The 23,214-nt window shown below is 53.6% G+C and overlaps 8 protein-coding genes across 8 annotated transcripts; 6 read left to right on the top strand and 2 right to left on the bottom strand.

Annotated features, from left to right (window-relative positions):
- Positions 1–2,787: 2,787 nt before the first annotated feature.
- PHACADRAFT_103424 (uncharacterized protein) lies at positions 2,788–3,477 on the top strand (the record flags this gene model as incomplete). The annotated part of the gene is made up of 1 exon (XM_007399999.1): positions 2,788–3,477. One exon carries the CDS (start codon positions 2,788–2,790, stop codon positions 3,475–3,477), a length of 690 nt encoding a protein of 229 aa, XP_007400061.1.
- Positions 3,478–4,649: 1,172 nt separating this feature from the next.
- PHACADRAFT_262771 (uncharacterized protein) lies at positions 4,650–6,176 on the top strand. The gene has a single exon (XM_007399998.1). It carries the CDS (start codon positions 4,656–4,658, stop codon positions 5,283–5,285), a length of 630 nt encoding a protein of 209 aa, XP_007400060.1. The 5' UTR covers positions 4,650–4,655; the 3' UTR covers positions 5,286–6,176.
- Positions 6,177–6,318: 142 nt separating this feature from the next.
- On the top strand, positions 6,319–6,963 carry PHACADRAFT_262770 (uncharacterized protein). The gene has a single exon (XM_007399997.1). The coding sequence runs from the start codon at positions 6,570–6,572 to the stop codon at positions 6,843–6,845; it is 276 nt and encodes a 91-aa protein (XP_007400059.1). The 5' UTR covers positions 6,319–6,569; the 3' UTR covers positions 6,846–6,963.
- Positions 6,964–9,223: 2,260 nt separating this feature from the next.
- PHACADRAFT_69047 (uncharacterized protein) lies at positions 9,224–9,702 on the bottom strand (the record flags this gene model as incomplete). The annotated part of the gene is made up of 3 exons (XM_007399996.1): positions 9,224–9,364; positions 9,417–9,499; positions 9,552–9,702. Coding segments are annotated over 3 exons (375 nt in total), but the record flags the coding sequence as incomplete, so codon positions are not given.
- A 31-nt stretch (positions 9,703–9,733) lies between these two features.
- On the bottom strand, positions 9,734–10,372 carry PHACADRAFT_262769 (uncharacterized protein). Its single transcript, XM_007399995.1, has one exon. It carries the CDS (start codon positions 10,278–10,280, stop codon positions 9,948–9,950), a length of 333 nt encoding a protein of 110 aa, XP_007400057.1. The 5' UTR covers positions 10,281–10,372; the 3' UTR covers positions 9,734–9,947.
- A 1,073-nt stretch (positions 10,373–11,445) lies between these two features.
- On the top strand, positions 11,446–11,966 carry PHACADRAFT_262768 (uncharacterized protein). The gene has a single exon (XM_007399994.1). It carries the CDS (start codon positions 11,635–11,637, stop codon positions 11,869–11,871), a length of 237 nt encoding a protein of 78 aa, XP_007400056.1. The 5' UTR covers positions 11,446–11,634; the 3' UTR covers positions 11,872–11,966.
- A 1,499-nt stretch (positions 11,967–13,465) lies between these two features.
- PHACADRAFT_262766 (uncharacterized protein) lies at positions 13,466–15,319 on the top strand. Its single transcript, XM_007399993.1, has 10 exons — positions 13,466–13,584; positions 13,634–13,814; positions 13,865–13,879; positions 13,930–13,999; positions 14,065–14,332; positions 14,380–14,473; positions 14,527–14,772; positions 14,828–15,015; positions 15,067–15,162; positions 15,221–15,319. The coding sequence occupies exons 2-10, from the start codon at positions 13,733–13,735 to the stop codon at positions 15,245–15,247; spliced, it is 1,086 nt and encodes a 361-aa protein (XP_007400055.1). The 5' UTR covers positions 13,466–13,584; positions 13,634–13,732; the 3' UTR covers positions 15,248–15,319.
- A 3,543-nt stretch (positions 15,320–18,862) lies between these two features.
- On the top strand, positions 18,863–21,460 carry PHACADRAFT_262763 (uncharacterized protein). Its single transcript, XM_007399992.1, has 13 exons — positions 18,863–19,089; positions 19,149–19,353; positions 19,417–19,852; positions 19,904–19,948; positions 20,004–20,125; positions 20,176–20,222; positions 20,275–20,303; positions 20,362–20,409; positions 20,459–20,603; positions 20,653–20,728; positions 20,780–20,875; positions 20,946–21,197; positions 21,252–21,460. The coding sequence occupies exons 1-13, from the start codon at positions 18,875–18,877 to the stop codon at positions 21,324–21,326; spliced, it is 1,791 nt and encodes a 596-aa protein (XP_007400054.1). The 5' UTR covers positions 18,863–18,874; the 3' UTR covers positions 21,327–21,460.
- Positions 21,461–23,214: the final 1,754 nt, after the last annotated feature.

Here is a 23,214-nt window from a genome sequence, read left to right as displayed (position 1 = left end):
CAGCGACCAACCGTTCCAAGATGTAGCACCAATGCCGGTGCAATTCACAGCTTGACATATGCGGGTGGCGGCCGTGTCCCATTTCCAGTTGTCAGCACAACTAAAGCCAACATGAACGAGTGTAGACATGAACAAACGACAACGCTCATACCGATAGCAGAGATATCCCTCTTTGTCTTGAAAAATGATCATAACACGATCGCCTTTCGCAGAATGCATAGTCGCGAGATTACTGCCGGGAAGAACGTCGTTTTGCAAGAAATCGGTATCCACCCAACCGTCCGCCTCGCGCCGCTTGAGACGCAGAGTGTAGTCTTCGGCTTGATAGAAGATCGCTTGTTGGCTTTGTCCCCACTGTGCAGCGGCTGAGGTCAGTAGGCAGAGGAATTACAGCTTGGAACGTACAGCCAAAGCGCAGAGGCTGCTGTCTGGACTGCAATGGAAGCGAAGAAGACCTGTAAGACGCCAATGAGAGCGGACTCGCTTGTCGTTGAATGCCTATGCTCACCTGGGAGCCATCCTTGATCTTGCTTCGCGGCAGCGAGGTCTTGGCTTTGGATCGCTTTCGCTACCTCAGCATCAGTATTACCATGCCGCGCCTCTCGTACTTCTCCGTCGACAGTCTTGGTGTAGCAACGAATTCCATCCGTCGCGACGGCTGCCGATAACGTTGTGGTCCTCTAAACAAAACTCGTTAGAGGGTGCAGGTCAGAGAAAGCCCTTGCAAGGTAACGTACTAGCTGAAGAGGCATGAGTTCAGGTGGAAGTGGCACACGAGGTGGATGACGGGCCGCCAGCGATGAGGCAGTTGTGGCTCTTATAGGAGTCGCGTATCCCACACGGCGCTCTCGCTGTGGATCTGCCTGCCACGGACTGGCGTCGGGGTCCAATGCCTCCGGTGGCGGGTTGGCAGTTAGAATGCTGGTTCCAGGGGCAAAGGAGCAAAGCGGTATCACCCCGCCGAGTAAACTAAGTCGAACTTCGAGACTTCGCGGAGGACTTCGCTTCGGTAACTGCAACTGTCAATCTGCTCGTCCTAGCTGTCTCGTCTCGGGAGCAAAGCGTGCCTGTCCTGGAGATACATTGCACTATGAAAAGACAAAAACCTACTTGGTATTCTACTCGTACAAGAAGTTATCATGCAGACGCACCTGTCTATCGCGAGGAGACTCGGTTTGGTTCTACAGGGCGATATCGGCCGCGGATATAGATGTCGAGTTAGTGTCTGATCATCTGGTGGTCAATCGGTGACTCCGTTCTTCCCCAGCGTTGGACAGGCTTCCCTGACGGAGTTTGTACCTGGCCGACGAGAACAAGAGCAACCTGCCCCTCAGAGCGCGCTCTTGGTGTTACCTATCACCGCCATCAGATGCCTCCGGACTCGCGCGGCTAGACGCCTTACTCTCTACCGTGCCCACCCTCTGCAATTCTTCTACCATCGCGGACTCAGCGCAGCTCATCAAACAAGTGCATGGTCCCGATTCCTCCCAAGTAGCGCGAGCGTTTAGCGACACTACCAGTTTGAGCAAGTATATGATACTCCCTATGCATCACGGAATGGATCTGCCAAGGGGTGTGTGTGTTGTCAGGAGCTATCTGTACGGGCATCTTAATCTTCCATCACATAGGAGTCTATTTACAACTCAGTGCATGTTTCGGCGCTGACTATGCTCACTTACTGGCTCTTTGTTCGAAGTCTCTGAAGCCTCCTCACGTACCTTAGCCTGGCTTGTGCCACACCTGAAGCATGGATCAAACCCAGGCAAATCGGTGAGTCATGAATCGTCTGTATAGCGCGATCGTTACTAACAATCAGGAAGTGCCACAGCTTGAACTTACGAAGACCAGAAGAGTGTCGATATCTTCTTTGCAGTCTCGGATCTTGTCTTCGTCGATCTCGCGCACGGTCTTTGCCATTGTCTGCCATCCCCGTCGGAGGCGAAACCTCAACATAGTGTGTTCGCTCCTGCAACTTGAAGCCTTCAGTATTGGGTCGAGGAGAACGTTTGAGATGATCGCACCGCAGGTTCCTGGTCTGGCATGTGTGAACGGTGCGTCTTACCAGCAAAAGGTCACGTTTCTGTTCATGTACCAGGCACTGTGCGCCCACGGGAAGTCCTTCCAATCCAAGCGACGTCCATTGCGGATCAAAGCATGATGCAGAAGCTGGCACATGATTTACAGGATTGCCGCCAGGATAGGCTAGTAGGCGGGAGGCGGTCGTAAGTCGGTGGAAGCACGAACAACTCGAGACTCAGAGATTCCGCAACGTTCAGAAACTGATGGGCAGGCATTTACTTTGCGTAAATTGAGCCTGAAGTGAGTCGCCACAATATCACAAAGAAACCACGAATGTGCACCTGATACACATTATCCTGTTGGCTTACCTGCACAATTCACTGTGTTGATAATCAGATGAAACGACCTGGTGTTCATGAGCACTGCTACGTCGAAACCTTCAAGATCCATGGCTGAGCTGATGATGGCCAGTAGAGAGACACATGGCGAGAGGCGGGGTCTTGCAAGCTGCGCTAAGGCATACCAGCTATATGCGGAACACTCCCGCGGTAGTCCCTGAAACGCGAATCTAATTGGCAGGGCGCGCACCTGCCAATAAAAGAGTTTATCTGCTGTGCGAAAAATATGTGGTTCTGGCTCTAGAAGCTGCTGCTCATATAACGCGAGTTATACAGGAACGCTGAACGCACGAAAGGCGCTAGATACCGCTCGTGAGCTCCGACATTAACAACTCTCGAGGATGTGCGGGACAGCAGATCGCATCATCAGATGGATGCTCGAAACAGATACACCTTGCATCTGGCTGACATCGTATTCTTATCACGTGTCTGGTTAGTAACAGGCTGGTCTGTATACTCGGCTGTCCTATCGGCCTTCGTCGTCGAGTCGTACTCCGACCTCCTGCCCGACCTCAATGACCAGATCACCTTCCTACTCGAGCGCATCGCCGTCCAGACCCAAAGCTACACCATCACATCCGGAACCTTCAATTCTACTGTCGAACCACCCCGTGCTCGTCTTCCCTTCACAGCTCCGCTATGGGCCGTCCGCGTCAACGGCCTCCGGTTCGCGAGCCTCATCGCTAGCATCGCTACCGCATCATTCAGCATGCTCGTCAAACAATGGTTACGAAAATACCTCGCAGTCGAATACACGGCCCCGCAGGAGCGTCTTCCTGCACGCCAGTACCGGAAGTCGGGACTCGAGAAATGGAAAGTCTTCGAGATTGCAGCCATACTTCCTGCACTCCGCCAGATGTCTCTCGGCCTGTTCTTCATCGGTCTCTGCTTCTTCACTGCAGCCGTCGACGAGCGCATGGGACGGATCAGCGTATCTCTGGTCTCTGGATGGGTTTTCTTCTTCGTTGCCGCCACACTTGCCCCGCTCGTCTCGCCGCGATGCCCATATAATATGCCGTTGCTGAAGTCCGTGATGCGGTTCCTGAGGACACACATGTGACGATGAGGAAGCGTCGCTCGCTGACTTCTATCCTGGCAAGTTTAACTGCTGCGACTCGACGATCGTCTCGTCGGCTGGCCGTTTTTACGGACGACCGTGGATGCCGGAAGCACTCTGCATTTATGGACTGCGAGGAAGAGGACCAAGTTGTTACTCGCTACCAGGACGACAAGGATATACTGCTCACCATGGACGCCATCACGGCGGATGACAATCTGCTCCCGACAATGTGGGATGCGTTCAAGCAGCGCTCATACGACCCAGCAGAGGCGTTCTCGTTCATCGTCCATCTCATCTCAGCCCGCGTCGGCGCCGAAGCCGAGCTCATTCTTCCAGCACAGTTTCGCACTATCCCTGACCTCACTTCGCTGTCCCATCGAGCATGGTACAGCATCATGGAGATGCTCGCGGACTTGGCAGGCCGTCGTCAGCCTGGTGGATCATTGCTTGTCTCTAGCCCTGACTGGCTGCACATGACAATATTACTCTTCCTCTCTAGCTCTCCACACCTACTCCCTAGCTCTGCCTTAGCGTGTCTTCGTGGACTTCTCACTGGAGCAGGGCTCAACGCGACAAAGTCGATCGCTGAGTGGATAGCCCCGGCAACCGTCGAGAAGCGGAATGCTATATTTCGCCCACTATTTCCCCTGCTGCGTCCCGTATACGGGCCTAGCGGACAAAATATTCCCTCTCTGCGCGCAATATACAACATGTATGCAGAGATCCTTCGCCCGTACCGCTCGAGTCCTCCCGGAGCCGAGACGCCATCTCTGTATAATGCGTTGTCTCAGGATCCGGACCTCTTCGCGCATCAGGCAGCGCGTCCTATCTTAGACGATATCTGGAATTTCACCCACTTCATATTATTGTTACAGCTCACGCCCGATCCACGAGTCAAATCTGTGTGTGGGAGGCCGTGGACATCTTCATGGGGTTCTCAGACCAGGTGGGCAGGAGACCGGATGCGCTCGCCCTCGTTGCTACGTTCTGGGGGAGCAAGCGTCTGACCTACTTGACAATAATGTACGTGTTCGCGGCGTTACGTCACTATACACACGGATCGCGCGCATACACGCTGCAGCTAGGCGTGGATGCATTCGCCGGAAGTCGTGGTACGTTCTCTAGCTTTCACTGACAGGCGTTCCTCTGTTTATTTACTCTATCCAGACCAGGAAAAGATGATTCAGAGCTCAGCATGGGCCATGGACTTATTTACGAAAGGCTTATACGATGACAGGTCGGTATATCACGCGGTGGACGTAGTCCGCTTCTGCTTCCTTCACGTCCAGTTGTACACGAAGCAAGACAATCGAGATGCCGAGCTCGCGACAAGGCAAGACTCGTCGGGCCAAGGCACGAAGCGTCCGAACTCAGCGACATGGGCGAGCCTCTGGAAGGAAATAGGCACCGCCCTGCGCAAGTACTTCGCGGAGGAGCAGTGGCAAGCTGATCATACGTCAGAATACTGGAGCCTCCTTAGACCTCGCACACCGGAAGAGCTGCTTGCCGACGATCGACAGCTTGCGGGAGAGTGCCTCGAGATCATGGAGTCCGCTGAGCACGGCGGCAGCGACTATTCTTCCTTCCCAGACGAGCTGATCGTCGCGCTTGGGTTGTTCATTCTACCCGAGGATGTCCCGAAGTACCCGAGGCTCGTGAAGCTTCAGGAGAGAAGAGACTCGCAGTCGAGCGATCAGAAGTCGAACCCATCCCCTGTGGCAGCAGGGCAGGCGAAGATAACGGGACAGACGAAGACGGCAGGGGAGGTGAAGGCAGCTGGACAGGAGAAAATGAGATCCACGCAATGATGGTAGGGCTGGAACCAGACGTGAGTAGTCGAGAGGGGTTGAAGGCGATGCGCGGCAGCAGGGCATCTAGGAAACAACTGCACTTGCTAGACATGAGAATGCGAATTTTTGAGTCGTGTGTTCAGCGCTCTCAAACGCGTTCGCTGTCGTCTTTCGTTCCATGCCCTGGCTTTCGGCTTTGCGAGCTCGTAACGCCTTGAAAGACTCCATGATACCCACGTAGTACGCTGGCCCAGCGAGCCATAGTGAACGAGAAATAACTCAGCGACGACTCCAGCGCGCATGTGTAGGTAAAGACCGGTTCGTCCCCCCTTGGGCATTCGGCAAACTTCTCTTCACGATCATCTTCCATCCTCGGCATTCCGAACTTGAGCTTAGACTCAGTCACTGCGATGTCCGAGCTCTTCACACCCGCCGCCGCGGACCAAGGACGTAGCAGGAGGAGTACGTTGCGCACGAGCGTCGCGAGACGCTTTTAACTGAAGGCACATCAAGTTCTATGACGGAAAACTAGACGTTGTCGTCTCGCGAGAATATTGGTCTTACTGGTGCTTCGCATTGCTCCTCCTCTCCTCTTCACCAGCACTTGAGTCAAGCGGTACGAATGAACTCGAGCGTAAAGCCGACGGCACCATGACGGGAACGCTTGTTATTGTTCGTGCATGCCGCCAACGAAGAGGTGCACGGCAAGGGGTCGGTACGAGAGTGGGTGTCCGACCGCAGGACCGAGACATGAGTGGGGACGTGCGCTGCGCGGCCGACGGCAGTGGGAGAGGGACCATTAAACAATGGATGCTCCTCGCGAGCTGTATGCCCCGCGGGTCGAGCAGGTGAATGTAATTGTGTGCTTGTATAACGCGAAGTCCTGGAGGTTGGAAGGCGAAGTTGATGTTTCAACTTTGTTAACTTAAGCTTGCGTCTTAAGTAAGTCTCCTTAGCAGCGTGAACTATTCCCACAATAAGAACGCTCCTCAAGCGCCTTACTCGCTCAATCCGAGTCGATCCACCAAGTTGCGGCACAAAAGGACTTAACAGGCATGTATTCCGCTATCACCTAGTAAGTTAAAAGGAGTAGCCGCAGTGGAGATTCTATGAAAACCAAGCTATTACCCTAATGCAGTGTGATACGCAAGAAGAGAGTTTAGTGACACAAGGAATACAGTTTCGAAGCCGAGACATGAACCAGCCATCTATCCGACAATCTTCTTGGTGACGGCGAGCATAGTATCGACCTCCACCTTGAAATGCGTCTTCAGACCAGCATGCGCGCCAGCTTTCTCGATAATGGGGAGTAGAGCCGTCGCGAAACCCTTGGAGTCGGTCTTGCCCGGGAGCTGCTTGAGAAGACTTTCGAGTGCCTTCAGCAGTGTGCCGAGCTCCGCGGCTTCTTTCGCACAAACAGCGCACTGCGTCCCGAGCGCATCGACCTCATCAACGACCTTCTTGACCGCGGATGCTTTGAGCTCGCCGTTGAGCTGGTCTAGAGCCTGCTGGAGCTCTTTGGCCTGGCGGCCGACGCGCGTGGCCCAGTATTCCAGGAAGTCACACCGAGCGGCGTGATAGTCAAACTTCGCCTGCGCATCTCTTATATATTCCTGTGCCTCTTCTAGGATGCTGTTTCCTTTCGTCTCGTGTGCATGCCCGATGTGCGAGCCGAATGGGTTCTGCACGTTCTATGCAGACGATTTAGCGACAAGCTGGGATTCTCCATCAGAAAAGCGCCGCCTACCTTATGTTCATGCACTGCCGTCTGCTTGGAGGTTTGTTTGTCCCTTTTCTCCTTGTATCTTCTCGCGGCATCTTCTACGCCTCCCTTTGCTCGTGTCTTATCACCTTGGCGCTCCTCCAGATCCTCTCTGATGCTATCTGAACGCTGAACTGAACGCCCTCAAACTGAGCGAGCACGTACCGGAGTTCTCGTTCCCGGCATTGTAAATCTTCGAGCGCGCCCTCCATAAATGACTTGAGATCGGCCTGAGTTGCTTTCTTGTGCAAGCCGCTAATCGCACCACCAAGCTGAACATGCCGTTCGTTAGCAGAGTGTAGCATGCATACGCATAGAAGGACCGACCGTCTCTGCAGCTGGAGAGACAGCGCCAGTGAGCTCAGAAATCTTGCCGAAGAAAGCTATGGCTCCCTCTGCATCCTGCTTGCAGACCTTGAGCTGATCGGCGACGAACTTCTCGCGCCGCTTGGTCACCCTGACCTGTCCGTCGGCATTCTGGCGCTCGAGGCTGCACAGGATCTCGGCAGACTCGGTCAGCTCGGCGAGCGCAGAGGCTGCGGCTTTCTTCTGCCCTTCTATAGCGTTCCACTGCGCCTGGAGCTTGCCCGCCTGCTGTGTCACCTTCGTGAGCTCGCTCGGGAGCTGCAGCAATTCGCCCTTTGCCGCGGCCAACTTGGGCTTGTATTCCTCGTGCTTTGTAGAGATCTCGATTTGCGACCAGATAGGCTACGCGCGAACGAGTCAGCATCGGTACCTTTGAGGGAGCGGATTCACTCACCATGAGGCCGGTAATGCCGTCCTGCTTGCTTTGAGCGCCAAAGAAACCAATGAGCGCATGGCCCTCGCCGTTCCAAGAGCCGAATTCGCCCTCCCTACTGCCGAACCAGCCAGAGGTATTACCTGCGACCGCCGCATCAGCCTCGCCACGTGCAAATACGGAAAACCGCGCAGATACGCACCGCCGGAAGTGCCAAACTGGATGCCCGCGAGTCCTCGTCTGTCCGTCCGGTACCATACAGCGGTGATGTCTTCGTCCGCCGGCAGCTCGAAGACCTCCGTCTCGCAGCCACTTTCGTCATCGTTACCGTGCATCGCCGGTTTATCGCTGTCCGCATAGCGGACTCCTATACCCCTGATGTCGCGTTTCAGGTGTATGTGAACTTCCCTGACAACCTTGCGCAGCTGGCCGGCTCCCACGGTAGTAGCAATCAGCTCATCTGCGACAGCGTCAGCATCCCGCCAACTGCTGATCCTGTGAAATGCCGCGTAAGACACGCACCAGAGAAAATTGTGGCATTTGTCCAGACGCCGGGGCAGTTACCCGGGAATCCGAGGTAGGCGAGGTCTGCGGGACTGAGCCACTTGTGTCCATCGTAAATGCACTGCTTGAGAATCTGCGGAGCAGCTGTCAGAATCGCTAAGAAGCTATTGCTAAGGAGATACCTACCTGGTCTTGGCCCGCCCACATGACATTGATGCAGAATCCAGGGCCAGCCTTGACCTTGCGGATGAATGCAATGACATCCGAGTTAGGCATGACGCGCTGAGTGAACTCGCCCCTGATATGAGTGTAAGCGGCGGCAGAGCTTGATCTTGACGCGTACTTACTTGCTCCAAGACGCGCCACTATTCATATATTCGACGATGCGGCTGTCTTTGTCCTGGATGTAGAGTCTGTAATCGAAGCCATCAACATACTGCAGATGAAGATGCCATAGAGAGACTCACCGAATCTGCGGGTTGGAGGCCGTTCCCCAAGCAATGGCGGTGATATCGCCGATGGGGAATTCGGTCTTGACAACGGAACTCTCCGTGACAGTCCTAGATGTACGGTTCAGAAATGAATCCGAAGAAATCGTGGTGTGCTCCCACCATTTGCCCGAGGCGTCCCTGCACCATTCCCTAACATGGAAGTTCTTGTGCTGGATGTAAATGCGCACATGGTTGAGGTCTGCATGTTCGAAATGATGAGTCTTTGCCCGGCAATGCGAGACCAGCGCACTTACCATCCCATTCGATGGCACCAATGCCGGTGCACGCGTAGGCCTCAGAGCCTCCGAGCGTAACAGGCTCCATCCAACGTCCACTCTCGCCGGTCCTAAACCGATGTCAAGTCATGTCTCCACAGGACCGCTCATGCCACGCACAAGGAGCAGATCTTGCCGTGCACATGCTGGTAGAAGAGCATGACCTTCGCGTGTTTGGGCGAGCAAACGGACGCGATGTTGCTGCCGAGCTTGACATTCTTCTGGTTGAGGTCGGTCTGCTTCCATCCCTTGCCTTCCGTGAACCTCTGCTCGCGCAACGCGCCGGTCTCGTCCTGGTAGAAGACGGACTGATCCTTCTCGTCCCACTGTGTCGCGCATCAGAAAGGGCGGAGTCAGAAGAAAATCACGACGACACACAGAAACGGTGCAGAGCGTGCTCTGCGGGTGACACTTGAACGGCAGTGTGCTCGACTTCCAGCCTGCGGTGGACGTGACGATGTCTGATGCGCAAATTAGCGCTTCAAGATACGGGGAGCTTTTATGTGTTCGTACCGGATTTCCCGTCGCTGACAGCCTTGGATAGGGCGTCGTTCGAGAGTGCGAGGGAGGCCTCGCGAACCTCGCCTCCAGGAATCTTGGTATAGCATCGAATGCCACCGGGGTAGTTGGTAGCGGCCACGGTGATACTCCTCTGCAACAACGCGGTCAGTCAGGGGACTTCCTGTTTATGTGAGGACAGCGTTTAACATACCGGATTAACGGACATGGCGGAAAATCTGGGTTCTGTGGTAACACTTGGCTCGGGGTCTGAGAGAGGTTCTCGGATGGGCGGTAGGCTTCGCCTGAGCTGTATAGGAGTGCAGAGAAACTTGTAGACGGCGACGATCCAGGGCAGCTTATGTAGCAAAGCTACAGCGCTTTCTAGTGCTTGGTGGACCGCTCCAGAAGTCATTTTTTGAAAACGTGCTGGCATTGGCCCACTATTAATCCGTGCGTGCCACCGATGGACTCACAAGGTTCTGCTAGCTTGTACACCTCAAACCAGGCACGTCGGGTATTTTTTTCCATTCCTCCATTACAATGTCTCGTCGTGTAGAGCAAGCTTTGACGGATGGCAGCCCCGTTGTCATCTAGCCGTCGCAGTTGGGCTAGAATCGCGGCGCTGTGGATAAGCCGCCGCTGAGCGCTAAGCTGTGATAGAGTGGACCTGTATAAAGACGCCCACACTTTGCCCTTGGAGGCCGATAAGGCTGCTATAAAATTAGGCAGCAGCAGAGTCATAGTGATACGAGAACTAGAATATATCAGTATTTCGGGCTTCTGAGGGGGTGACCAGTTAATCCTGGTTGTCCATCTCTAATATGCGCCGTGAACAGACCGCCAGTCAGACCGTACACCCGGAAGACAGATGACTGATTTAAAATCACCTGCACCGTCCAATTCCTTCCTTTTCTCAGAAGTGCAACGGATCACGCCACAAGCACGGAGAGGAAATTGTAACTTCAGCAAAATATCCAACGGTGAAGGCGTTGAGCCGCCTCGTGCTTCACACGTCCGTAGCGAGCAGCGCATTGGCCCAGGCCTCGATGCGCGCGTCTTGATTGTCAGACGTTCCCTTCATTCTTGCCCGACCTTGCGTAACGCAGGGGAGCCGTTTGATGCATTGCAACATGGTGGAGAGCTTTGATGCCCTTGGCATCAGAATTGGTGCCTGGTTCGCAAGCGTCCTCCCATGGCTGTCCGTTTATAGTGAGCGGACAAAGGCGACTTACAGGCACAATAATCGGCTCGTACCTTGGCCGCCGTCGGGGCGTACCTGAAGCTTGGGTCTACTACTGCCTCAGTAACCCACCGGACAGCGGGTTATCTCAACGCCTGCCGTCCATTCGAGGAGACAAATAATCACGGGTGGCAAGCCAGAGCTCCACAGTGTGGGATGCTCGGAGAGAAACCAAGCCGAAGGTAGTTTGACAAGGATGGTCTGGCCTCTGCTTCGGATATCGGCGTTTTGGCTGCACAGGCCACACCTGCGAGACTGCGAGCGCCTGTGGACTCCCTCCATCACGTGGATAAAGGTCTGGACCCAAGCGATTAGATGGCAAGAGATCTATAGTTGAAATGTTAGTCAAATACACCGGTCGTCTACAGTGTAGGGAATGCTCCATTTTGGTTTGGTCCAAATTTGAGATAAAAACACGCAGTAAAGCCTGCCTGATAGTAGCTTGACGTGGCTTCTTCTTGGCGTTATTAGGGCCGTCTAATTCTGCATTTAATATGACATGTGTAAGAACAGCGATCCCAGGAGATGCGGCGAGATGCCGCGGGATGCATTTGGCTGAAGGCGGCGGACTCCGCGTCTCGGCGTTGTTCGGGTTGATGCTTCATAGCGTTGGTTAGGGGCTAGCGCCACAAAGGCTCGGTCATCCGAAGCGAGTATATCGTTCCCACGACTTCGGTCTCTCGCTTTCGCCCCCACCCGACTTTCGCTTCGCATCGTCAGCTGCCTCCTCGAGTTCTTGTAGTGCTTTGGTATCAACCAACTGTCTTATAAACACTACAGCTTTGGCATACCTCTTCCTTTGCTTGATGTTGTTCAACTCGACCGACGTGTACAGGCCGCCTTGGCCCTGGCAACATGCTCATCTGCAGCTTCATTGTCCTAGTCTGGCCACATATACGGTGCATAACGACATTTTACAGAAGAAACTTTCTTATGGGTGCGATTTGGTTTAGCTGCAGCTCATTTGGCTTCGATTTCTCGCCCTGTCCCGGTGTCAGTTGTCGCATGCAGGCTGCTGCACGTAATCCTTCACGAAACGCGCTCGTGTATATCAAAGCTAAAGCGCTAAGGCTTCAACTGTCTGGCCTATAGAGCCTGTCGTCCCACGAATGGAGTGTATGATGGCTTGTGGAGAAGGTTAGACGGAGAACGCGTTGAGGTCTTGCGGTGCGTGCTCACGATTTTGGCTCTTTTTCGCTCTCATTGATGTATACGGCACACTTTTTTCAGATTCAGCCCGCGGCTATGTCGAAGCACTTGTTTCAACTACATCGATACACGAGTTCTATACATGCACAGCTGTAAATGCTGCACCTTCATGGACCATTGCCTTCCGCGGCGATGCAGCCTCCAACGGAACAACGACCACTCTCGAAGCTGAATCCTGCACCGCGCCATCCACCTCAGCATGCCATCGGCTTTGTGCGGTCTACGATCGTGTGTATTTGATCATTGTTCACCTGTCGAGCTGCCATTCCGAGGGGCGTACCAGGGGCTCGCACTGAGCGGACACGACTTGGCACAGCGTTATTGCCATCAGAGCTATCTCTCGCTGACGAAGAAGCTAGTTGAGACTACGCTCAAGCTTCAATAGTACACGCGTACAGCTTCTGACGTACCTTTCTGGCCAGATCACCTTCCTATACCCGAATGAGTAAGGAGTGACATACATGAAACCTTGCGAACGGTCAAGCCAATTTGGTACTACAGCGAATGAGTCCGTCGCACATCTTCAACCTGCTGGAATTCAATCGTGTGTCTCTGGAGGGCCTCGGGCCGAAGGTCGGCAGCGCCTTGAGACAAATCAGCCATTGAAGGCCTCCCCGGGCAGTGAGCTGGCTGCGGAGCAGATCACAGACTACGTCGTGCGCAAGCCTGTATGGCACTCAAAACTCATGGAGGGTGTGCTCCTACGGGAGCGTTTAGCCCTTGGGTTAGCCGATCCGGCTGTTGCTTTGAAATAAGGTGCTGTTACATCGAAGTATACGTTGAGTTTGAGTTAGGTTGCACTTGCACTGAAAGCAGTGTGAAGAAGATACGAAAGGTTGTTTGCCGGTGAGTAATGGGCATGGGCATGGGACCTGGGCGCCTGCCTTGGGCGCATTCGCGCCGCCTTTCGGCAGGGACGTGGCGAGGCGCCTGTGGCCTCCACCAGCAGACCTCGCACTGTGGCATCCACAGAGCACATCCGCCAAACCTGGTTGTGGTACCTGGTGTGGGTTTACACTTCTTCCGCGCAAACTTTATATCCCCACGCTCCATCATCAAATGACCTTTGCTGCTTCCCCACGCGCCATGCGCTGAGAGCGCGTGGGCACGTCAAGGGGCTTCGCGCCTCGAAAGCTCCCTCAGTCTCAGGGCCTGTGAGAGATGAAGGCATAGAATGGATGCACGGTGATATAGATCATGACCCAACGCCCGTCATATGAGGTGTTCGAGCTCGAACCTCTCCTAGACTACCCAGAGGCCATGACGGACAATCACGACCACGTAGACGACAAGCTCGACGTAGAGAAGGTCGAGTCCCACTCTGTGAGCGGCAGTGTGGAGGAGACGTCGCAGGAGGAGCGAAAGCTTGTGCGAAAGCTCGACTTGAGGATCATGCCCCTGCTGTGCATCGTGTACCTATTTGCTTGTGAGTTGAAACACCAGCAATGTTGACTATGACGATCTGAACATTCGGCAGACTTGGACAGATCTAACTTAGGTAATGCCCGCTTGCAAGGTCTGCCACAGGATGCTCTCGGGGGCGACCCCACCGGTACGCGCTTTGACTGGGTGAACTCAGCGTTCTTCTTTTCATACGTGCGTTCCTCTCTCGTTTCGTACCGTCTATCACTGGAGCCCTCCGCAGATTCTTTGTCCAATACCCGTGACAATTGCCGCCAAGTTGTTTCCACCTAATCTATGGATCGGCTGTGCGGCGGTTGGCTGGGGGCTGTCCTCAACTCTGATGTCCACGGGCTTCAACTTCGCGGGTCTCATGGTCTGTCGCATCTCGCTTGGAGCTTTCGAGTCTGCCTTTGGTCCTGGAAGTACGTTACAGACTCGCATATCGTTGTTACATACTGACCGAGCCTTACAGTTCCAATCTATATGGGTGCGTGAGATCTGCATGTCAATCGAGACCCTGTCTAACGCATAAGTTAGCCATGTGGTATACGAAACATGAGATGGGCTTCCGCATGGGGTACTGGTTTGGATTTGCCGCGGTGGCGGGGTACGTGTGGAGCACATGCCTCTACTTTCAAGCTTGATGTATGACGTCTAACCTTATGTCTGCAGTGCATTCGGTGGTTTGATTGCCTTCGGCATCCAACATATACACGCTGCTATCTCCGACTGGCGACTGTTGTTCATCGTTGAGGGCATTCCTACAATTTGCCTCGGACTGCTCACAATATGGATATTACCTGACCGTCCAGACAAGACATCATGCCTAACTGAGGCCGAGCGACGGCTCCAGCTCGAGCGAATGAACCGAGGTCTCCGGGCAGATGTTGGTAGGACGATCAATAAGGCGCATATTAAGGCTGCTTTTAAAGATTGGAGGGTGAGCAGGCCATCCCATGGCTCGTGATCTGTGCTAATCCCCGTAAGATGTATATGGCCGGTGTCATATTCTTTGGAGCGAATTGTTCGCTGGCTTCAATCTCTGCTTTTCTGCCCACAATCATCTCGGAATTCGGAGTCAGTAAGTGATTCGTGTCGCTGGATGGTATTGGCATCCTCTGACATGCCTTTTAGCCGACGCTCGTGCACAGTTACTTACAGTTCCACCGTATGCCGTCTCCGCTGTCGTTTTATGCTTGGTATCGTTTGCCAGCGATCGCCTCCAAAGTCGCGGGCTCTACGTTGCGCTAGCCAGTGTTCTCGGAGCTGTAGGCTACCTGATCCTCCTCCTAGCGGCACACAACATTCACGTCCGCTACTTTGCTACATTCTGTATCACGAGCGGGACCTATACGATCATTGGCATCCTTATCACTTGGTGTAAGTGTATATTAATATTGAATGTTATACAAGAAAGTCTGACTGCTTCTCGCAGTCGCGCACAACCTTGGGTCGGAGACGAAACGGGCAACAGGCGTCCCGCTTTACCAGGCCATTGGTCAGTTCGGCAGTATCCTGGGAAGCCATCTTTTCCCCGCAAGCGAGGGCCCGCGGTACACGAAAGGTTTCGCCGTTTCCTGCGCATTAGAGTTCTTGTGCGTGTTGGCCGCTATTATCCTGACGGTGCGGACTTTGTCTTTGAACTGAACCAGCTCTTGACGCGTCCGGCTCCAGGTATCGTATCGAATTGATAACCACCAGCGCGATTGTAAGTATGGTAAGGTGGAGAACACAGATGCGACCGTAGACACGCGTGAACTTGCAGACAAGGTGAGTGGTGTTTACATCCGCCGCGTTTGAGATTTGAACCTGAACGCCGCCGCCATAGGCTCCTATGTTCCGTTACGTCCCTTAAGGAGGCGGGATAGATTCTCTCGATGCCTAGCTTGCTTTTCTGCTATCATTTTCATCGTCATCCTGTTGTAATATAGTACTTTGCTCAGTGTGAAACCTTCGTGGAAGAAGACTCGATCGCGTGTCTGTGTGTTCGGAACTGGAACTGTATAAACGGCCCCACCGCTTCTTTTGCCTCGCGCTAGTAACGACCACAATGACCACCTAATCCAAATACCTTTACTCTGTCCTGCAAGTCCAGGGCTGGATAGCTTCATCTCTGCCTATCCTAGTAGGAATAACGCCCAACTCTCCGATGCAGCTGCGATAGTCTTTGTGGCAGGTGTAGAGTCCCACCCAAGCACACGCATCAGCGAAGAAGCAGCAATGCCTACCTTATGCATGGTTTCCGAACCAAGCCGGCTGGGGTCGACTCGAAGTCATGCATGCCCCGTTGGAGGTATATGAATCGCTATTATCATTGAAAGGACAGAAGTACGTATGAGACAAAAGATTACACAGGTTCATTGAACAAAGGTCACGTCGTGCTCTGCGCTCGTTCGCCCATGAACCCAAGGAAATGCATCGATGTCTCCCTGGCGTAAGCTCAAATGCCGCTCAATCCCGAGCATAGCAAGCAGTCGCCGCTCTTGTCAATCCGCATAACCAAAGTCAGTATGGGTATCAGCTCCACCACTTCCATCTGACCGCATGGTTAGCATGAGGATAGGATGATGACTTGCGAAGCTGGGAGCGAAGTTGGCGCAGGCGAGATCTTGTTTGTTAGAGGTTATCGTCGAACAATGGGGGTGTCATCAGTTCTTTGCGGATGCTATAACGTCCATGAAGGAAGAGGAGTCCTCGAGAGCATGAGTTCCAAGAATCATCATCAAACTCGCGGATTGGCACGCACCACTTCGTCTACCTCCCTCCGCACACTTTCTGTTCAAGTGGACCTCTAGTCGCACAGACCTTCGTCCAGACGCCATTCCCTCGCGCAACCGGAACCTCTGCGGGGTGTCGCCAATTGCATTTCATTGGCGTATGGAGCCGCAGCCAGGCGTGCAACCATAGTGGCGGTCGGTAGACATGGAAAACGAGGCAAATTGTAGAGATTACAGCAGACAACCTAGCTTGAGCCGGATAACTGCATGTGCCGTGTTCAGGTCGAGGGCAAGATATAAGGAAGTCACGGTACCGGTGATTCTGTGTACATACGGAAGCGGCAGCGGAGGGCAGCGCTGCTGGGTTAGGGTTGCCGCCGTTCCCACGGCTTCAGGCCTCATTTTCGTTACACCTCAACCTCTGCTTGACATTGCCAGCTGCCTTTTCCGTTTCTCTCTCTCTATATTGTACCCAATCTCTCCTTCGTGCCCTCCAAGGACATGAACCTGGAGAATGAGTCGCGAAATCTAGGATGCCCGAATAGACATTTGGTCAGTACATACTAGCGGCGGCAGAGATATGCGTGACAGAAACGCACGTGTCCGCTCTTGGGCCATGTCTCTCAGTGACCGCTGTTACTCTTGGATGCACAAGCACTTGCGGATCGAATAAACCTGCACAAGTTTTAGGTGCCAATTTGTTTAGGAATCTGGGCGGAGCAGCTGCCTAGTAGTCTGGGCGATCGGTGTATCTTCGACTATGAAAACAAGCTGCACTCACGAAGTTATTAGAATTCACGACTCGAGAGATTGAGCTCCTGAAACATGAGCGGTACCACTGACCGCGGTCACACTGTTTGCCTGTCAGCGACCTCCGCACGAATGGAGTTTTGCACTCACAATAGACAGGACGATGGGAATAAAGGCTTGAACTCAGGCTTTCGTACCCGTCGTGGGTGAAACGCTCTTGTGTTGCGGGATCTGGATCGCCGTCTCCCACGCCGCGATCTCCGGAGCTGAAGGTAAGCGGGACGCCCTTCGCACCTTTCGTGCTCGTCAGCGCAGCCCCCACCCAATATTAGACTTCACTTACCCAGCGTAGCAAAACCTTGACAAACTTCCGAGCGATGGGAGCTAACGCCCGCCGTCAGCAAAGTCTTTTGAGCGCATACCAAGTAGGACAAGGACATACCATTCTGCTCAGCGTCTGCATAACTTGTGATGTCATTGAGCTCTAGGCAGGAGGATGTTGACCGAGATAGAGTTTAATTAATTGTTTGGGGTGGGTTCGGAGTGTTCAAGACGAAGTCCAGCTACGCGATCCAAGATTTACGTTGATACATCGAGGTAGGGCATATTGATATCCGTGGGAGTGAGGATATCGAGAACAAAAGGAAGACTGCTGCCGGCGGCGAAGAATGTCGGAGAGATAGGATGGGCAATGCCGAAGAGAAATTGCGCGTCTTAGACAGGCTCGACATATTGAACGGTATCCCGGTACAGTACTAAAGACTCACCAAGATTCTCCTCGCCATTTGGTTCACTCTGGTTACTTTGCCCTCCTACCTGCATATTTAGACGCGTATTTCAACGCGTGCATAGGACGACAAAACTTGGCATTGACAGGGATCGGGACCTGCTCTGTGAAGAACAGCTATTGGCCGTTCAGGTTTGCTAACTAGTCGAAATATTCTGGGCAAGAGACCTGCTTGTCTATGAGAGTGAACCGTGCATAGAGCTTGGGTATCCAAACGATTGCGCCCGGGGCAGAACAGGAGCCAGACGAGAGGTGTAGGCAAGCACAATTTCGTGTTGAAGCGGCTTGAAGATGTTGTGGCTATGTAAACGCCTGAGAAAGCGATAAATATGGTAGAATTTTTCATGACGCGTGTATCAGGGCGGGAGAATCCCCGCTGGGCTCCCTCAATCCGCTGATTTACAACACTGATGCCAGCGCCGAACTCGCTTGTGCTTTTAATAATATCGCGACTAGAAACAACCCTGGATACCGCGCGGCACGCCCGAGTTCGATGTGAGACGGATATATCCTTCAGATGAAAGACGTGCTGACCAGTTTCATCGCTTAGGCGGCCGCCGCATGGAACCTAGTAGCTGGCTTTGGTGCTCCCAACTTCGGCGTCCGCAAGGAGATTGTGCTAGGGCTGTCACGAGCTGGCAGGCCTTTGGCGAGCTGATGTGCTAAGTTAATTCGACGGCAGTACAGAAATATTTAGGGGCAGTGCAGTATTGCTCCTCAACAAAATACGACTGCCATTTGACACCTCTGTCCACCCTCCCGTCCAGATGGGTAACTGCGCACCCGAGTTCTGTGCGTTACAGTAAGCTATTGCTTACTTCTTTTTCCGCTGTCCGGAGAAGTACCGATGTCAAGGAGGCTTGCTTGACAACGGCCAATTGTGCACGTATAATTGGACTATATGAGACGTCGTCACGCCATGCTGGTAGTATTGTGCGCGCACTTTCATGGGATCTACACGCCCTTTTTGAAGCCGCATGTGACCCGCGCACTTCCCACAAAACCTGGTGGCCTGCCCGACACCGAGGAGTGCACCCGACCTCTGCTGTGAGAATGGGCGCACGCCAGGGTCCATCAGCATCACGTCAATGACCCGCCCGTCGGCTATCGTGAAGTTGGGAGCTGCCTTGCCTAAAGCATACAATGATGGCTTCTGCTAGAAAGTATATATATGCCAGGTTCGAAGGCCTTGTTTCGAACAGGGCTCAAGCTGCTCACGAATCCCGCCATGAGATACTCGTCCATCTGGACAGCGCTCGTCCTGGCAGCGTCTGCCGTAGCGGTTCCTTCTCCGAAGACCAGTCTCAGGGTTAAGGAATCAATCGCAGCTCCCAGGGGATGGGTCAAGCGAGACGTAGCGCCCAGGGATTTGCGCATCAACCTGCGTATTGCGCTTCCGCAATCAAACTTTCCCCTGCTTGAGCAGCATCTCTATGAAGTCAGGTGAGTATCATTGCTGCTTACTATTATTGAAGAACAGTCCATTCAGAGTCGACTGCTAGTGATCCGTCTCACGAACGCTACGGGGCACACCTTTCACAAGCGGAGGTGAACGAGCTGATTGCTCCGCGCCCAGAAAGCGTCGAGAATGTAAAGGCTTGGCTTGCGGCGCACGGCATTCACCAGGAAGACCTGTCTCATTCTCCTGCTGGAGATTGGATTAAGGTGACAATTCCCGTAGGTCTGGCAGAAGAGATGCTCGACGCGGTCAGTTATTCTTGATTTACACTCCTTCTCCACGCCTCAATTAATACATCAATCGCCTCGCAGAAATATCATATCTGGGAACATTCCGATGGCGACACACTCGTTCGCACAACGTCATATAGCGTACCGGAGCACCTTCATGAACATGTGGAACTCATCCAGCCTACGACACTCTTCTCTCGTTTCCGCGGTATGAAGACCACCTCCCATTTCGTCCAGAACAAGGCGCCTTCAGCTGCTACCACTGACGCACCTGCCATCAACGTTCCGTCGGCTTCGAACGGGCAAGTTGATGCCAGCTGCAACAATACGATCACCGTTACATGCCTGAAGGAGCTATACAACGCGGTTGGGTACACTCCGCTTGCCAACACCGGCAACCACATCGCTGTCACGGGATACCTCGATCAATTCGCCAACTTCGAAGATCTGCAGCTATTCTTCGCAGACCAGGTGCCCGCCGCGGTCAACTCGTCCTTCAACGTCATCTCCGTCAATGGTGGGTTTGCCGCTGCCTTGCTCCCTATATTACGATTATTGAGTGACGTAGGCGGGCAAAACAATCAAAGTGAGCCGGGTGGCGAGGCGAACCTTGGTCAGTTCACGTCAGACTTGCGTGGTGCTCTTGTCGCTCATGGAACATGCGACAGACACTCAATTTGGGTTCGGCATTTCGCACCCAATTCCTGCCACGTTCTATACTACAGGAGGTAGTCCACCGTTCATCCCAGATATCGGAACCCCTACTGATACTAATGAGCCTTACCTCGACGTGAGTATTTCGTCAGCCAAGGCATTTAGCCAATCTTATTTGGCATCTAGTGGGTGGACTTTGTGTTGAGCCAACCGAATCTACCACAAACGATAAGGTTTCGTCCATCTTCAGATGTAATCCTTCTGCAACTGATGCATGTCCACTAGCACGAGCTACGGAGATGATGAACAGACAGGTGAGCGAATAGTGTTTGTCGTGGTCTTGAATATCACTCACCCAGCGGCGCTGTTCAGTACCCTTTAGCTTTGCCCAACGAGTCTGCAACAGCTTCGCTCAGCTCGGTAATCCTGAGTTCCTCTGCTGTTGAATACTGCTGATGGCCTTTTACAGGTGCTCGTGGTGTCACACTGACGTTCAGTTCTGGAGACAGCGGCGTCGGAGACGGGGACCCTGACCCTGCGACCCAAGAGTGCTTCTCGAACGATGGCCTGAATAGAACAGAGTTTCTTCCCGCTTTCCCCGCATCGTGTCCATTGTAAGTGGTGTTCGTTGCCCTTAATATAGCGTACTAAGCAGATTTGTAGCGTCACCACTGTCGGTGGTACCGTTAATGTCCCCGAAACCGCTATCTTCTTCTCGGGCGGAGGCTTCAGCAACTTCGTGAGTGCCGCGCACGAGCTCCCATAGCAGTCTCACAAACGTGAGATACAGTTTGCGCAACCGTCGTACCAATCTGCCCAAGTGGAAGCTTACCTAGCCGCGCTCGCCCCGGGGACGTTCGCGGGCCTGTTCAACAGAAGCGGTCGCGTGAGTTGACTGATGGCCTCGAGGAGTTCAAAATTGAGCAACAGTTTACTGATACCTTCGTGTACATTAGGCCTACCCAGACGTCGCAGCACAGGCTGATAACTTCCTCATCTTCTTCGAGGGTCAGCCCACAGACATTGCCGGCACCTCTTGCGCTGCTCCGACCTTCGCGGGCTTCGTCTCCTTGTTGAACGACGCAAGAATTCGAGCGGGCATGCCGAGCCTCGGATTCCTCAATCCGTTGATCTACAGCCTGAAGGGTGCGGGGTTCAACGACATCACGACTGGTAACAACCCTGGCTGCGGCACTCCTGGTTTTAATGTGAGTCACGGAACTAGTCTGGACGTACATAGCTAACCACGGCATATAACACAGGCCACGGAGGGTTGGGATCCAGTTACTGGTCTGGGAACGCTAAACTTCGGCGAACTGAAAGGCCTTATCGTTTAAGCGTCAGTATGGCCGTTGGAATGTGTAGTAAAGTCGAGTACATGGGGAACATTGTATAGCAGAATCCAGAACAGAGGTATTACAAAGTACGCAAGCGGCGGCGAGTCCGTTATTCAAGCTTTCGTTTTCGTTCTCCACTGGCAAAGCGTCTCGCCACTTAAGAATAGTCAGACACGGGGTTGTACGAAATGGAAGCATGGCTTACAGCTGATCTCGTTTGTGGCCATTTGAGGCCTGTAATGTGTGCGGCGAGGCTCATAGTCTTCTGGACTGGGCTCCATACCTTGTCAGCTGTTGCATATGCTGGGATGCTGTAACCGCATGGCAGCGTTTTACTAATTAAACTTTGAAACAAAGCTCCAGAACCTCAACGCTTCAACGCTTCAGTACTTCCCTCGGGAAAGGACCTGCCAAACGGCAGGCCCAGCGTCGACCTCTCAGTGGTCCGAGGGACTAGTACCCCTCTCGAGGGGGAAGCCAATGACGCGGCTTTCATGCCAAATGTACCTCCCAGCGCACCACCCGCGCCGCAACATCCACGGCCCAGCCGCCGCATCCACCCCGAAATACACATATTTCCACTCTCTCCTAACAGACCCGTCTCACAGTCCTCAAATTAACGGTCATAACGACCTGTCCGGCCTAACACAGAAGCCCTGAGACCACCCAAACCATCATCGCTCGACGATGGGCCACGTTTGAGCGCCTCTCGGGCGGCACCGATGGGCGCTAGATCCCTCCTCCCGCCGATCGATGAAAAAGTGTGTCCCAGGTGCCCATCCCTATCATGCATCCCACTGTAGAACCAAGCCCTCATGTACTTATACTAACCCTACCATGAGCATCCCACCTCTGCATGAATGCAATCCTTGCGCTCACCACGTAAGGTCCTGTCTAGTTTTAGCCTAGCGTATCTTCCTGCCCCTGGAATATGAACTTTATGACCAATCCCCAGCGTCTTCCTGCTTCGAGCTTAAAAATAAATGTACCTGTTCTCCTACACTCTCCCAGCCCCTCAACGTCTACACTACAAACCTGCCTGCCAACCAACACCATACTACACCCCTTTTTCAAAAACTCTTACTGCTATCGCCTACAATGCCCTGTCTCCCCTGGACCTGGCATTTTGCTGGCAAACAGCGCAACAGATGCCTGGCCAACAAGCACGACAAGAAGCTCCTGTACCTCAAAATCACCTGACACCCCAGCTGGCCCAGCATCCTTGACAGTCGTCGCTGCACATGCGCTCCAGCCCTCGTCAACGAGCTCCACGCGACCATCTCAACCCCAGAGTACCCACTCAAACTCAATGAGCTCCCCTTCCGCACAATCTCACCACGCCACTGGGTCTACGTGGAAGGTGTCGCCGGTGCACTCCGCGTAGAGAAAATTGCCAACTCAAAGACATCCGCAATGAACGTCGTAATTCACCTGGCACGCTCAGTGCAACACCCTGACGGTGACCTCTACCTTGAAGCCCCACGCTCTGTGGCTGCACAACCAGCCCGATACCGCCCAGCCACACTCCCTTCGCTCTCTGACTCTGAGAACAGGCCATCTCCAGCACTTCCGAGCACTGCCTGTGCCTACACCGCTCTACAGCTCTCGGGATCAGTAGGTCGTGTGACCCCAATAGCCGCCAGAATCTGATTCTCTGGTGAGTACTGCTGCGCAACAAATCACACACCCTACTAAGACAACCACAGACCACCAGCACCAAATCGCTGCCCTGCAGGCCTACTATACCCCCTGCGCTAACACCTGCAGTCACTGTACGCACTGACCCGCTTAAGGACGATGTCCGGACTACTTTGGCCAGGCGCTGGCAGCCAGCCCTGCCCATCTCTACTCCGCGATGCCTTGACAGCGTCGACCACGCTCCTTAAAA

The sequence above is a fragment of the Phanerochaete carnosa genome (genome assembly GCF_000300595.1).
Source record: "Phanerochaete carnosa HHB-10118-sp unplaced genomic scaffold PHACAscaffold_10, whole genome shotgun sequence".
Taxonomy (NCBI): Eukaryota; Fungi; Basidiomycota; class Agaricomycetes; order Polyporales; family Phanerochaetaceae; genus Phanerochaete; species Phanerochaete carnosa.
Note: the sequence above shows the minus strand (reverse complement) of the source record. Positions and strands in the feature narration are given on the sequence as shown.